Source organism: Lithobates pipiens, unplaced genomic scaffold, assembly GCF_037356315.1.
Source record: "Lithobates pipiens isolate NorthernLeopardFrog02 unplaced genomic scaffold, aLitPip1_a1.2 Scaffold_1, whole genome shotgun sequence".
Taxonomy (NCBI): domain Eukaryota; kingdom Metazoa; phylum Chordata; class Amphibia; order Anura; family Ranidae; genus Lithobates; species Lithobates pipiens.
In genome coordinates, this window is record NW_027507685.1 from 151,893,806 (window position 1) to 151,909,753 (window position 15,948).

The following is a 15,948-nucleotide window of genomic DNA, read 5'->3' on the forward strand; positions in this document are numbered from 1 at the left end:
AGAGACGGAAAGATGGAGGAGCTTTGGATATTTAGGCACAGGGCTCTAAAATTGTGGATCAGTGGTAGACCAGCATACTGGCGAGTCATACTGACAACAAGATGCATACACTGGTAGATTTTCAATTTAATGTTTGTACAGATATTTGTTTGAACATTCATTTAAAAATTCCATCCTGCAATTTTTTTTGTCATTACAATGAATAAAAAATGAATACAGGTTTGACATCACAGACTTTTAGAAAATTTAATGAATGTTCTTAAATCAAAATTTGTTTAACAAAACTCTACTAGTGTATTGCCATCTTTACCTCGCCTCAGTAGTATACACAAAAACCAAAGACCCTTGTATAACAGCAAACAATTGTGCCAACATTACTGCTCCAAGTAAAAACTTAATTTACCATTATTTACTGTAGATAGATGAGGAGGTGTTCACTGTCCAACTCCACTTGGATGATACAAACTAGAAGAACCTATTGGACATCTTGAACAATATCTCTCACTTCAAGTTTAGGGCAACGTCCAGGCCTAAAGAGGGCGTTAGGGGGTCCCATCACCCCCCCCCCCCCCTTACCAACATTTAGCGTGGCGGTCCACTGTAAGGTTGGATGCTTATAGGTGGACTCACCAACTGGCTTCTTGTATACTTGCATGATTAGATCTTCTGCCATCTACTGACGTGAAGTCTCACTTCATTTGTTGTAAAGAAGTCCAAACTTTTTACTGCATGCTTTGTAAGGTTTAGTAAATAGAGACATCCACAAGAACAGCAATAGCCATCCTTAGCAAAATGTGCAGAGCTTGAGTCAAAAGCTGACTAATCCTGATGGTTTCTATTTAAAATTGAATCATTATCTACATCTTCTCTGTGTTCATTTCAGTCCCATATACAGAGTCCAGGATCTAGAACAGATGAAGGCCTCCTGTATAACACACTTGGACACCAACAAAGACAGTTTTATAGGGTAAGGCACAGCCAATACTATCCCAACCTAAACCAACACTGAAAACATACAACTACTTAAATCCAAACAATTTTTTTTTTTTTCGTTTTGGAGAGTGTAGAGAAGGGTTTAAAATTACGGTCAGTTTTATTAACCACTTCAGCCCCGTACCATTTTGCTGGTCAAAGACCAGACCACTTTTTGAGATTCGGCACTGCTTCGCTTTAACTGACAACTGCGCGGTCATGCGACGTGGCTCCCCAGCAAAATTGACATCCTTTTTTTCCCACAAATAGAGCTTTCTTCTGGTGGTATTTGATCACCCCTGAGGTTTTTATTTTTTGCGCTATAAACAAAAATAGAGCGACAATTTTGAAAAAAACGCATTTTTTACTTTTTGTTATAATAAATATCCCCCAAAAATATATAAAAAAAACATTTTTTCCCTCAGTTTAGGCCAATCCGATACATATTCTTCTACATATTTTTGATTAAAAAATAAATAAATAAATAAATAATCGCAATAAGCGTTTGATTGGTTTGCGCAAAAGTTATAGCGTTTACAAAATAGGGGATAGTTTTATGGCATTTTTATTAATATTTTATTTTTTTACTAGTAATGGTGGCGATCAGCGATAAGGATAAGGAGGTTATACGCCTGTTACCCCAGCAGGGGTGAGGCGCTCTGGTGAGTGCATTCATGAAAGGGGCCACTGGATGAAGGAGGGGAGCACTGACAAGTCACCTATATTTTTAAAGAAGAGTCACTTTATTTTCTGTGGTGTTGTCTCGCACGGAAGCGATTTCTGGCACTTTATGGACACTAATCTTTATTTTTAGTTATTATAATTATTATTCACATATTGTTATTTTTATTTTCATCTCAACCTCAACTTTTTTTATATTATTTTTTGGTTGCATATGGAGAATTGACACATGATGAATTATTGAACCATTTATTGAATTATTTACATCATTTGATACACTATTTTTCATTGATGTTGTTTTTGGATAATTACAGTGCCTTGCGAAAGTATTCGACCCCCTTGAACTTTTCAACCTCTTGCCAAATTTCAGGCTTCAAACATTAAGATATAAAATTTTAATTTTTTGTGAAGAATCACCAACAAGTGGGACACAATTGTGAAGTGGAACGAAATCTATTGGATTTTTGAAACTTTTTTAACTAATAAAAAAATGAAAAGTGGGGCGTGCAAAATTATTCGGCCCCCTTGCGTTAATACTTTGTAGAGCCACCTTTTGCTGCAATTACAGCTGCAAGTCGCTTGGGGTATGTCTCTATCAGTTTTGCACATCGAGAGACTGAAATTCTTGCCCATTCTTCCTTGCAAAACAGCTGGAGCTCAGTGATGTTGGATTGAGAGCGTTTGTGAACAGCAGTTTTCAGCTCTTTCCACAGATTCTCGATTGGATTCAGGTCTGGACTTTGACTTGGCCATTCTAACACCTGGATACGTTTATTTGTGAACCATTCCTTTGTAGATTTTGCTGTATGTTTGGGATCATTGTCTTGTTGGAACATAAATCTCCATCCCAGTTTCAGGTCTTTTGCAGACTCCAACAGGTTTTCATCCAGAATGGTCCTGTATTTGGCTGCATCCATCTTCCCCTCAATTTTAACCATCTTCCCTGTCCCTGCTGAAGAAAAGCAGGCCCAAACCATGATGCTGCCACCACCATGTTTGACAGTGGGGATGGTGTGTTGAGGATGATGAGCTATGTTGCTTTTACGCCAAACATATCGTTTTGCATTGTGGGCAAAAATTTCGATTTTGAGAAGGAAGGACCACGTTTACATGGACAGATGCATTGCTGCTCCCCCGCACCTGGACAGGCTGTTCACCTCCCTGGAGGAAACGGTGTGGGCCGTGGGAATTATATGTGTCTAACTGACCCTACTCTCTAGACTTCCCTAGTGGTGAAACCTTAACGAAGGGCGTTATGTCTACATGGGTATAGAAATGTTGCCGTTTGTTTATTCTACAGTTGTACTGTTTTCTATACTTTTGGTTGTACTGATCCATGTATCCTGGTCTTCTTGTATTAAATAAAAAATTTGAAAAAAAAAAAAAAGTTCGATTTTGGTTTCATCTGACCAGAGCACCTTCTTCCACATGTTTGGTGTGTCTCCCAGGTGGCATGTGGCAAACTTTAGACGAGACTTTTTATGGATATCTTTGAGAAATGGCTTTCTTCTTGCCACTCTTCCATAAAGGCCAGATTTGTACAGTGTACAACTGATTGTTGTCCTATGGACAGACTCTCCCACCTCAGCTGTAGTTCTCTGCAGTTCATCCAGAGTGATCATGGGCCTCTTGGCTGCATCTCTGATCAGTCTTCTCCTTGTCTGAGCTTAAAGTTTAGAGGGACGGCCAGATCTTGGTAGATTTGCAGTGGTCTGATACTCCTTCCATTTCAAAATGATCGCTTGCACAGTGCTCCTTGGGATGTTTAAAGCTTGGGAAATCTTTTTGTATCCAAATCCGGCTTTAAACTTCTCCACAACAGTATTATGGACCTGCCTGGTATGTTCCTTGGTCTTCATGATGCTCTCTGCGCTTTCAACAGAACCCTGAGACTATCACAGAGCAGGTGCATTTATACAGAGACTTGATTACACACAGGTGGATTCTATTTATCACAATCAGTCATTGAGGACAACATTGGATCATTCAGAGATCCTCGCTGAACTTCTGGAGTGAGTTTGCTGCATTGAAACTAAAGGGGCCGAATAATTTTGCACACACCACTTTTCAGTTTTTTATTTGCTAAAAAAGTTTAAATTATCCAATAATTTCGTTCCACTTCACAATTGTGTCCCACTTGTTGGTGATTCTTCACAAAAAATTAAAATGTTATATCTTTATGTTTGAAGCCTGAAATGTGGCAAAAGGTTGAAAAGTTCAAGGGGGCCAAATACTTTCGCAAGGCACTGTATATAATGTAGATATATTTATTGATCTGATTTGCACTATTCACTTTATGTTTTGGATTTGTTGCACTTTATTATTTTTATGCACATTGCACTTTGCTGTAGAGTTGTTCGCAATTGGTTGTTTACATACACGTAGATATCTTTTTTTTTTTTTTTATGTAATTTTTGCACTTACCGTAAACACGTGTATATAGTGTAGAGAACAGTGCCACCATCCCTTTGTAGATCTTTGTGCATTTTCTGAAAGCAGTGGGCCTGTGTGGAGGATCATAAATTGGCCCCCCGCAGCTGAGAAAAAGTGTGGCACTCTGCGCCGCAGCAAAATTTGGGTGTGATTTTCACTGCGCTGAATACGGTCTCCACCTTAAAGGGACACAGAGTGCCGTGGTTCAGTACTAAGTGATGCAAAGGTTCAGGAATAACATCAAAGTTCCCAGAAGCTCAACAGTAATTCCACATACTGTCACCTGATTTTCTCAATCACAGTGAAATCCCTGCTTTCTGAGATTGGTAGTGGCTAGAGGTCGGCCGATATATCGGCCGATATTTGCCGTTTTTTAAATAATCGGCATCGGCCGATTGTGTTGATAAAAAGCCGATTCTACAGCGGGACTTTGAAATGACTTCTGTAAGAAGTCAGTGTGAGTTGCCTGAGTCGTCATAGCAACACTTTCCTCCTCTCTGGGCAGACTGCCAAGAAAAGAACTAAATGATACAATGTTTACACTTCTGAATGAATGAAGTCATCTCTGTGTAGAAGTTCTCAGTTTAACCATTTAAAGACTAAATCTTTTCTGACACTTGTTGCTTACAAGTAAAAATCCTGTATTTTCTGCCAGAAAATCACTTAGACCCCCCAAAAATTATATATATTTTTTTAGCAGAGATCCTAGGGAATAAAATAGCGGTTGTTGCAATATTTTATGTCACACGGCATTTGCACAGAGGTCTTTCAAATGCATTTTTTTGGGAAAAAAATACACCATTTAAAAAATAAAAATAAAATAAAAACAGTAAAGTTAGCCCATTTTTTTTTTTTTTGTCCAAAAGTTTTGACTACCCGTTTTAATTTAATATATAGTTTTTTTTTTTTTTTTTTTTATCTAGATCATACATACAAGTAAACTGATTGGAGGTTTGTTTTGTTTAATAAATGTTTAAAGCGGGAGTCCGCCGTGACTCCGCGTTTTTTTTTTTTTTTTTTTTTTTTTTTAAAGCCAGCAGCTACAAATACTGCAGCTGCTGACTTTTAAAATAGTGACACTTACCTGTCCAGCGTGCCCGCGATGTCGGCACCCGAAGCCGATCTCTAGATCAATACTCGAGTGCTGCCGCCGCCATCTTGGGTATGGGAATCAGGAAATGGAGCCTTTCGGCTTCATTTCCCGGTTCCCTACTGCGCATGCGCGAGCCACGTTGCGCAATGAGGACGGTCCCCGCTGCCTCTGGGATCTGTGTGTTTCCCAGCAGGCAGCGGGGCACTTGCGGAAGGGGGCGGGCACTTGCGGAAAGGGGCGTAATGTACGCCCCTTTCCGCAGAGAGCTAGCCCGGAAGTGGGTGCAGTTACCTGGATTATCCAGGTAACTGCACCCCCCTCCCCCCTAAAAGGTGCCAATTGTGGCGCCGGAGGGGGGGAGGAATCCGATGAGCGGAAGGTCCATTTTAGGGTGGACCTCCGCTTTAAGTGTAAGAAATTTTCTGTATCACTTATGAAGGCTGCTTTCACACTGGAGCGGGCAGACGTTGATGGTAAAACGCAAGTTTTAGCGGCTCTTTACCATCATTTTAGCGGTGCTATTTGGCTGCTAGTGGGGCACATATAACCCAGCTAGCGGCCAAGGAAGAGGTTAAATGCGCCCATGAAGCACCGCTGCCAAATCGCATTGCATGCGCTTCGGCAGTGGTGCCCATTCATATCAATGGGCAGGAGTGGTGGAGGAGCGGTATACACCACTCCAAACGTGCTGCTTGCAGGACTTTTTTTTTAAGATCCTGCCAGCGCATCGCCTCAGTGTGAAAGCACTCTGTCTTTCACACAGACTGCAGGGGAGCCATTTTGCAGGCACTTTACAGGCGCTATTTTTAGCCCAAAAGCGCCTTAAAAAACGCCCCAGTGGGAAAGGTGTGTTAGATCAAGGGGGATTAAAAATAAATAAATAAAATAAAATCGGCCTAACATATCGGCCCAAAAAAATCGGCATCATATATCGGCTATCGGCCGCCATGATTTCTAAATATCGGCATCGGCATCGGCCAGAGAAAAACCCATATCGGTCGACCTCTAGTAGTGGCAACCAAGCGAGTCATCTTTCTCCAGATGATTGGCAGGGCTAGCAGTGATTGGCTTTAGCAGTGACAAATGACCCCCCCTAGCAGAACTGCACCCAATCTCTTCCTCATCACAAAGACTATAGCAAAGTTAGAGAACCAAACAATGTTTCCCATCTTTTACAATGTGTAGGGGCACAGTGCCTCCCGTTCAGTGCAGGTGCGGTGTGTGGGGAATTCTGAAATTGGAATGCATTATTGTCTCACTGACACTTTCTGTGCACTGCTCTGCTGATAGGGAGGGAGTCGAGTGCCGGCAAAAGAGGCTTCGCGTGCTGGAGGTTGCCTATCCCCCGAGAGAGGAAAGCATGGTAATGTGGTCTAGTTGGATTTTGCCAAAGCATTCAATACAGTTCCCCATAAATTCTTAATTTACAAATTGGGGTCTGTTGGCATGAACTATAGTCATAGTGTATGTATCGTGATAGAAAACTGGTTACAGAGGTACGTCCAAAAGGTGGTGATAAATGGCGTATATTCTGAATGGCCCAGAGTTTTAAGTGGGGTACCCAAAAGCTCTGTTCTTGGACTAACTCTGTTGAATTTATTCATAAATGATATACTGTAGAGGATGGTATTATATATATATATATATATATATATATATATATAGTTCAAGCTAAGCATTTGCCAATGAGATGATACAAAGCCAAGCAGGGTAATATCTTCACAGCAGGATATAGAAACTTTAGAAGAAGAGCTCTATAAAGTAAAGAGGTAGGCAACTAAATGGCAAACAAGGTTTAACGTTGAAAAACGTAAAGTAATACACTTGAGGGTTAAAGATACGAGCACAAGTTGCTTGCTAGGGTGAGAATCCCTAAGGGAATCCAGGATGGAAAAAGATTTGGGAGTCCTAGTAGATCACAGGCTCAGCAACAGCATGTCATCCCAAGCTGCAGCAAGCAAAGCTAGCAGACTATTCGCATGCTTTAAAAAGGTTATTTACATAAGAGATGACTACAATTCTACCACTGGTCCCATAAAGAATGATCAGGGGAAGTTGGTTACAAACGACAAGGAGAAGGCAACTGTATTAAAAGGAGAAGTACCGCTAAAAAGCTCATTTGGCTGTACTTCTCCTGTGGATCAAGGGAGTGCAGTTCGTTCTGCACTCCTGTGACCCGTTTTCAGCAGAGAGTGGGCTAAAGCCTGCTGTCAGCTGACATCACAAAGCCAGTCAAGGCTCGGGAAAGATTACGGCCATTTGGTCAGGATCTGCCCACATGCCTGGACTGACACCAGGCTCAGCTTCTCAGCGAGCCACTGTAAACCTGAGACAGCTTTCCCTGCCCCCTCCACAGCCCAGCAGTCCAGTGAGCACTCTGCTCAGGGATTTCTGAGAACTGAGCTATTGGTGGTGTTTGATCGCTCGGTTCTTAGCCTAGAGTCAGCAGGGGACAGGTGCAGCATCCTACGATTCCAAAAAAAATATTTTTCCCATACTTTAAATACTTTCTTCTCCTCAGTTTTTACAAAGGAAGAGGAGAGTTATAATGATTATGACTGTATTGTTAGTAACTCAACATGGAATGTACCCTAATAGAAGTCCAAAGGAAGTGTCCAAAAAGATTTGAAAAACAAATTTATCAGATGGCTTACAGCCAAGAGCCCTCAAAGAGCCAGGTTATAGCCAGACCATTATTCCCAATTTTTAAAGACAATTTAGTTACTGGAATAGTACGGATAGCTGATTAGCGAAAAGCCAACATGGTACCAGTATTTTAAAAAGGTAAAAGGATGATACAAAGCTAAGCTACTTCTATAGAGCAATTTTATCACAGGGTGAGGTTGTCTAGAAGGGTGTCTTGCTTATAACTTCAGTTATATGTAAGACCATCTTATCTAGCTTTAGGCCAGCTGTCAGTCTGTGGAATCTAGGCGCGCCACCATTCTTTGAGATGAGAAACTGTAGAGATTATACGGACCAAAGTGAGAATAGTCTAGTCTGGATTGCCTCAATTCCCTTAGTCCAGCCTTTGTCGATATTTTTAAACATGGAGAAACCCTTGAAATAGCTTTCAGGACTAAGGGAACCCCAGACAATAATTACTCTAGCTACTGCTTACAGATCATTAGCTTGTTAGGTTAGTGAGAAGAGTACTGCTTACATTGGTGGTCACTGGGAAGAATCACCCCCCCTTCAGATAGCTAAAAAGATGATTGGTGTCACTGGGTCATATCTGAGAGCCAGAAATTTCTTTGCGCAAGGAACCCCTAGCAACCCCTGGAGGAACACTAGAGTTTCATGGATCACCAGCTGAGTGAAATAATACACTTAAGTTTACCTTAGACCTGATTCTGGTGCCTTTTGCACTTCCTTCGTTGATGGGTTAGATATTTTTTTACTGGAATTTTATGGTTCTGAACACCTCAAAGAGCAAAAGATGGAAGCACTTTGGATATGTATATTTAGGCGCAAGGCTCCAGAATTATGAATCAGTGGTATGACAGCATACTGGTGAGTCATTCTGACAACACCCCGCTTAAGCTGACCATACACTTGAACATTTTCAAATGAATGTTTGTCAAATTTTCGTATAAAAATTCTCATGAAGGGGGGCGTGGCCTGGACATGGCGGAGTAGAGACGTGCATCGCTTGAGCTCCCGGCCGTCTCCCACCTTATCTGAAGACGTCTGCCAGATTACCGCATTATGCCCTCCTCGAAAAAGCGAGCCACGCTACGGAAGAGCATACCTGCTAAACCGGCTCTTCCCACGCCGCAAACAGGTGATATCGAGCGACTTTTCCATCTCTCCCAGCTCCGCTCCCCGGGCCCTGTCATGGCGGCGCCACGTGACCGCCGAAACGGAGGCCGCGCTGCCTGCGCCTCCCCGGACCTCGACCCAGAGGCCTCCATATCGGATCCCCTGCTGGGCACCCCCTCGGATTTCCACCGGGAGGTTACTGACACTCCGAAGGTAGCGGTACCGACGCTTCAGTTGGACGAGGAGCTCCGCTCGCTGTTACACTCCCTCCCTACCAAGTCAGACATCACCACGCTTATCGGAGCGGTAGAAGCTGCCCACCGAAAGGAGATAGCTCTCGTCCGGGAGGAGGTGAAAGTCCTCGCCACCAGAGTGACTGGCGGCGAGACGTCCTTGGCGGCCCTGGAGGACCGAGTAGCGGCTTTGGAGGACGCTCGGAACGCCCAGGCGGACGCATTGCTGGTGCAGCAGCTGAGGCTAGAGGAGATTGAGGACCGCAGTCGTAGAAACAATCTGCGACTGCGGGGTCTTCCGGAGGCGACGGGACCGGAGGACCTGGCGGACACAGTGGCGGCAATATTCCGTAGCATCCCTGGGGTGGATCTGCCGCCCCGCCTGGAATTCAATAGGGTTCATAGAGCCCTTGGCCCACGATCGACAGACCCTGACAGACCACGCGATGTAGTCTGCCGACTACACCACTACCTACATAAAGAGGAAGTCCTGCGGAAGTCCTGGGAGGCCCCTGCCGTGGAGTTTGATGGGGTGGACCTGAAAATCTTGCCGGACATCTCACGTGCGACGCTGCAGAGGCGAGCCCCGTTAAAACCTCTGCTGGAGCTGGCTCGTTGCAGGGGAGCAACTTACCGATGGGGCTACCCCTTATCGGTCACGTTCCGAAAGGACCAACGTTTTTTTACTCTCCGCCACCCTGGCTCCTTACCAGACCTGTTTGCTTTTCTAGCGGCGGACCCCATTACCCTTCCGAATTGGCTGGCTCCTCTGCCCCGGGCTCAGGGTACAGATGCAGGTCCTGGACGTCGGGGAGGCCTGCCGCCCAGACAACAGAGGAACCGTCGGAGACCCAGAGCACCCTCTCCGGAGATCTCCAGGGAACTGTGAGGTAACTTTTCTCTTTGGATATCCCTCCCTCCCCCCTCCCACCTGCGGCGGCTGATGCCGCTAACACCCTGGGCGACCCGTTTACCCCTGTCTCTCCGGTGACTGGCCGCGTTTGGACAGCTCTCCCCTGTTCACTGGTTGCAACCGTGATAGCTGATACAGCTCCCCCCCCCCGCTGACCTGGGCCACACGCTGTGGCGGTGGCCCACCCCCTCTGCCCGAACTGCTGTGTAGCTCCCCCTCCACTGCTGTACATATATCTGCACGCAACCTGTTCTGGGGTGTTGGTTGCCACTGCAGAGACCTTACTGCCTCCAGTTTTGAATCTTAGGGTCCCTTGGGTGACCCGGACTCCGATGTTATCTAGACTACGGGGGGTCCTTCCCCCGCGCCACACGACATCCCACTATCCCTGGACTGTTTTTAGTTTCCCCCGCCCCCCCCCCCCTGCTCTGCCCTCTGCTACCCATTCACATCTGTTCCGTATGGCTTGCAGTGGAGATGTCTGCTCACCTGCCTGAGAGACTCGAGTGAACTGTTTTCTGTGTAGCAGCTTGGAGGTTATGAGGAGCTGTCATTCCGAAGAGGATTATGTATTATGTGGGTGGGGGCTCTGGGCCTTGTGGGGGGTGGGTGGGGTGCTGGTGGATCTCCCCCTGGTGTGACTGTGGGGACACCTTAACGGAGGTACCTGGTGGGCAATGACACACCCTTGTCTAAGGGTTGTGAGGCAGGGGCTTGGTGGGGGAGGGAGTTGTTTGCGGGGGCCGGGAGGATTGGGGATGTGTTTCTTGTGTTGGGGCGAGACGACCGGTACACGGCACCCATACCTATGTCCGGATTGGCACGGATGGGGCCTTGTATCGCCCAGGTCAGCTGCACGTTGTGGGCCCCCATGTCTTATTTTACTGGGTGTGGATGCGGGTGGGAGAGGTTGGGAGGGTGCCCATTTGTAGGCGCTCTGCAGACGATGCACGGTTTTAGTACCTGGCTGCGAATTCGTATAGACTGGGCCGTGTATCGTCTGGGTTCGGTATACCTTTATAGCCAATGTGGTTCCTTACCTGTTTTTTGCCCTCATTATCTGTTCACTGGTTACATGTGGGTTGTTTGCTATTTTGCCATTTTTTGTTTATCTATCTTAATGTATACAATTTTCCCTGGAGTTATGCATTATGCTATGGTGATGCTACAAGGTGGGAGACGGGTTTAGGGAACTGGTTATTGCGTTCCCTGCCCGGTTCACTCCCCCCCATAGGCTAGCATGTTTTGCTAGAGGGTATGTTTTGCCCTCGAAGCACTGCATGCACATAACTAATTTAGTCTTCTCTGGAGACGTAGGGCGTTAGGCCCGGTTTCCGATAACAGTTCTACTTCTTTGCATTCTTGTCTTTTCTTTCTTTCTTTTCCGATCCTCCCCCCTCCCCCATTTCCCCTCTGTCTTTCCCTCACCCACCCTTACCCCCCTTCCTGCCGACTCCCGTCCCCCCTACGCCTCCTCCTGTTCCCCTTGCCTAGTTATGGCCTCACCTCGCCTCCGCCTTTTATCGCTTAACGCGAAGGGCCTCAATACACCTGAAAAACGGCGTATCCTGCTGGCGGACCTGAAAAGGCTACACACAGATATTGCCTTTATACAAGAAACGCATTTTAAATCCCGTGCGCTACCATACCTCCGCAATAGGCACTACCCGTTCTCCTACCACTCTGTCAATCCGATGGCCAAGTCGAAAGGGGTCTCCATACTTCTCTCCCACAAACTTCCGTGGAGATGTCAAGATTCTCTGATAGACACTGCTGGCCGTTATGTTTTCCTGAAAGGACTCATTGGCACAGTTCAAGTGACTCTGGCAACCATATATGCACCTAATGAACTTCAGGCCACTTTTGTGGAGGGAATTATGGAGAAACTACAGGGCTTTAGAGCCGGTCAGTTATTATTAGGTGGGGACTTTAATGTACCCTTATTACCATCTGTAGACACCTCGGCTGGTCGTACCTCCTTGCCGGTGAGTCAGCTTAAACGGGTTGCAAAAGCGCTCCATAACTCCCAACTGTTTGATGTCTGGAGACTCCAGCACTATAGTGAGCGGGACTATACATTTTACTCCTCTGTACATAGGGTCTACACCCGCATTGACTATTTCATGATCCCTCACTCCCAACTACATGCAGTGGAGCACTCCTCCATCGGAAACAGGACTTGGTCGGACCATGCACCGATCTTTTTGACTTATAAACTGTCTGACACCCCGCCTCTGGCGACCAGATTTTGGCGCCTCAATGAAAGTTTGCTGCAGATCCCAGAGGTTCTGGAAGATGTGACCACGACACTGCGTCATTATCTCCGGGAGAATGATCTCCCGGATTGTGATCCGGGTGTGCTCTGGGAAGCCCACAAGACTGTGGTTAGAGGTGTTCTTATCAAACATGGGGCACGGATTAAACGAGAACGCACTAAACTCCTTGACCGACTCTTAGAGAAACTACACATAGCAGAGGCTCGACATAAACATGCCCCTACACACTCCTCTGATACCGATGTACAATTTTTACGGAAACAAATTACGGACATTCTGTATTACAGGGCTAAAGCGGCCATGCAATCCTGTCGTAAAATGACCTACAAGGCAGGTGACAAATGTGGGAAGCTGCTGGCGCGGCTAATAAGAAAACTTAAACTTCTGACATATATCCCCCACGTTGTTGCGCCAGGGGGGCGGAGGGTTACTTTGCCTCAGGATATCACTCAGGAATTCCGTGGTTTTTATTCCGATCTCTATAATCTCCAGGTTGACCCACAACCGCAGTCGGACATGGTAGATTATATTGTAGCGTCCCATATGCCCTCTATCTCGCCAGAGGCCAGAGCAGAGTTGGAGTCCCCAATAACTTTGGTGGAGATTCATAGAGCTATGGGGTCCATGAAGCCTGGGAAGGCCCCGGGCCCAGACGGCTATACCCTGCAGTATTATAGAAAATTATTAGATCTGCTGGGTCCGCCCATGCTCACGCTATTCAATGCAATAGGCTCGGGCGGGTGCTTTCCTAGAGACTTCCTGAGTGCCCATATCTCGGTGATACCCAAGGAAGGGAAGGATCCTGCGTCCTGTGGTAGTTACAGGCCGATATCTCTTCTGAACATAGATTTGAAAATTTATACTAAGATCCTGGCCACTAGGATAGCTGCCCATCTTCAACACTTAATCCACCTGGATCAGGTTGGCTTTATCCCCTCTAGAGAAGCCCGTGATAGTACCACGAAAGTTTTAAACCTGCTCCATTTGGCGACAACCGCGAGAACCCCATGTGTTCTGCTGAACACGGACGCCGAAAAGGCTTTTGACCGTGTGAACTGGTCATTTATGTTCGCAGTGCTCCGATATGTGGGGCTGGGGGAACGAATGCTCAACAGGATAGCTGGAGTGTACTCTACACCCACGGCCCAAGTCAAAATTAATGGGACTCTCTCGACCCCTTTTACGATAACCAATGGGACACGGCAGGGATGCCCCTTATCCCCTCTTTTGTTTGCGTTATCCCTGGAACCCTTTCTAGCCATGATCAGACTTAACCCCGATATACAAGGGGTGCGAGTTGGCCGGTCACAGCATAAGATTTCAGCTTATGCTGATGACATGCTTTTTATGCTGACTAACCCAGGGATATCGTTACCAAATTTGCTTCGGGAATTTGAGAGGTATGGGAGGTTTTCCAACATGAAAATAAATTTCACCAAATCGGAGGCTATGGGTCTCATGTTATCACCCCGATTACTGCCTGTTCTACAATCCACTTTCCAATTTAAATGGACGTCCACCACCCTGACATATCTCGGGACTAACATCCCCTCGGACCTATCGGACCTCTATGAACGAAATTTCCCCCCTCTCCTTGCTAGGGTGAGGCTGCTTTTGGATTCATGGCGAAAAGGGATCCATTCATGGTTCGGTAGGTGCAATCTGCTGAAAATGTGCATTTTGCCCAAATTTTTGTACCTCTTTCAGGCGCTACCGATTAAAATTCCGCCCACGTACTTTAAACAGGTACAGGTGTTGTTTACCTGTTTCGTCTGGGTACAGAAGCGGCCTCGGATACCTCGATCCCAACTCTCCCTGCCGAAACCTTATGGGGGGTTGGCACTCCCTGACGTTAAACAGTACTACTCTGCTGTACACTTAGGTAGGATTTTGGACTGGGGTCGTAATCTCGATACTAAACTATGGGCACAAATTGAACAACAACAGTGCCCTTTTCCATTGAGGACGGCTCTCTGGTGCCACGAAGCACTACCACGAGCGGTGAAATCCCACCCCCTCATAGGCAACACGATCTCTCAAGGCGCAAAGGCGGCGCTGCAACAGTCTCTGACGACCACGGCGTCCCCGTTGACTCCGATCTTAGGTAACCCCTGCTTTACACCAGGTCTATCACAGGCACAATTTCGACCGCTACGGGACTCCAGTCTCTCTACGGCCTCTCAGTTTGTAATGCGGGGTAACTGGACTTCCATCCCGGATTCCTATGGACCCTTTAGGTCCGTATTGTCTGGATTTTTGGAACGCCAATCGCCTACATCACTTTCTCCATTCTCTCCCGAACCCCCTAGACTATACCAGACCACTTACTGCTTTTGAAGAATACTGTTCTGATACTGAACCGATCTCCCGAACCCTTTCTAAAATGTACGTTCTACTCAATACACCTGCACAACCACCACACATCGCGGGCCTCACTAAATGGGAAATGGACCTGGGCCGCACCTTTACGCAGCTACAAATTAACAACATACTGCGGTTCGCTTTGCGGTCCTCGATTTGTACCAAAATACAAGAGACAAACTATAAAATTCTTGTCCGGTGGTACCTGACGCCTAGTCACCTTCACCTTATCTACCCTGACGCATCTGAGTGCTGCTGGCGCTGTCGCGAAGGACGGGGCACAATTTTTCATGTTTTTTGGTCCTGCCCTAAGCTTTCGGAGTTCTGGGCCGCGGTCCGAACCATATCTCAGAAATTTACCGAATGGCGAATCCCTAATGACCCAGCCTTTTTCTTACTGCATGTTTCGGACATACCCCCTAGGACATACGCACGATCGATACTACGTCACTTTACGAATGCGGCCAAGTCCTGTATCCCCTTGCTCTGGAAACAGCAGACGCCGCCTTTGGCGCCGATGTGGGTAAGGAAGGTGGAGGATATAAATAAAATGGAAGACCTGGTGCTTACAGCCCGGGACCGGCAGGAGACATATCGAAAGACTTGGTCTCTCTGGAACGTGTTTGTATACTCAGATGAGGGCAAAGCTCTGTTTGGCCGTTAATTTACTTACTACTGGTGTCTGACAGGCCGCGTAGGTGAAGCCGATCCCGCCCCCCCCCATACCCATCACCTCCTCCCCTTGACTCTTCCTTTTCCCCTCCCCCCCCGCCCCTCTCTTCCTTTTTTCTCTTTTCTCTGTTACTCTTCCACTTTCATCTCAGTCTTCACTCTTTCTTTTGGCCGCGGCTCCGAACATGCTCCCGATGACCATATGCCGAAGCACTAGGTTAGGCTTCGACATGATTGCTTTCTATGGAGAGGCGGGGGCATCTTTGCCGGTCCTGGCCAGGAGGGTTTGGCCTCCAAGGCCAGTGGATAGGACATGTTTTGCTGATAATCCATATGTTCCCATGCCAATACCTGTACAGCATGTTTGTGAGGCTGCGACCTCTTTTGTCTCCTTTGTTTTACTTATTATTGTTTGTTTTGGGGCTCTCCCAATGTGTGTTTTTGATGTTCAAAATACTAATAAAATAATAATTGCAAAAAAAAAATAAAAAAAATTCTCATGAAAATAATTATCAGGACATTTAAAAACTTTATGAATGTTCTTTAAAAGAT

General features: G+C 46.1%; 1 protein-coding gene across 6 annotated transcripts in view; it reads left to right on the forward strand.

The window, feature by feature from the left end:
• The window catches only part of LOC143976155 (opioid growth factor receptor-like), a 73,418-nt gene that overhangs the window by 19,721 nt on the left and 37,749 nt on the right, over positions 1 to 15,948 (forward strand). For 4 of the 6 annotated variants that reach the window (XM_077478617.1, XM_077478619.1, XM_077478601.1 and 1 more), the window contains exon 3: positions 884 to 967. The exons of the other annotated variants lie outside the window; for them this stretch is intronic. In XM_077478617.1, the coding sequence (XP_077334743.1) occupies positions 884 to 967 (84 nt within the window). The remainder of the gene's footprint in view (positions 1 to 883; positions 968 to 15,948) is intronic. 6 annotated transcript variants of the gene reach the window in all.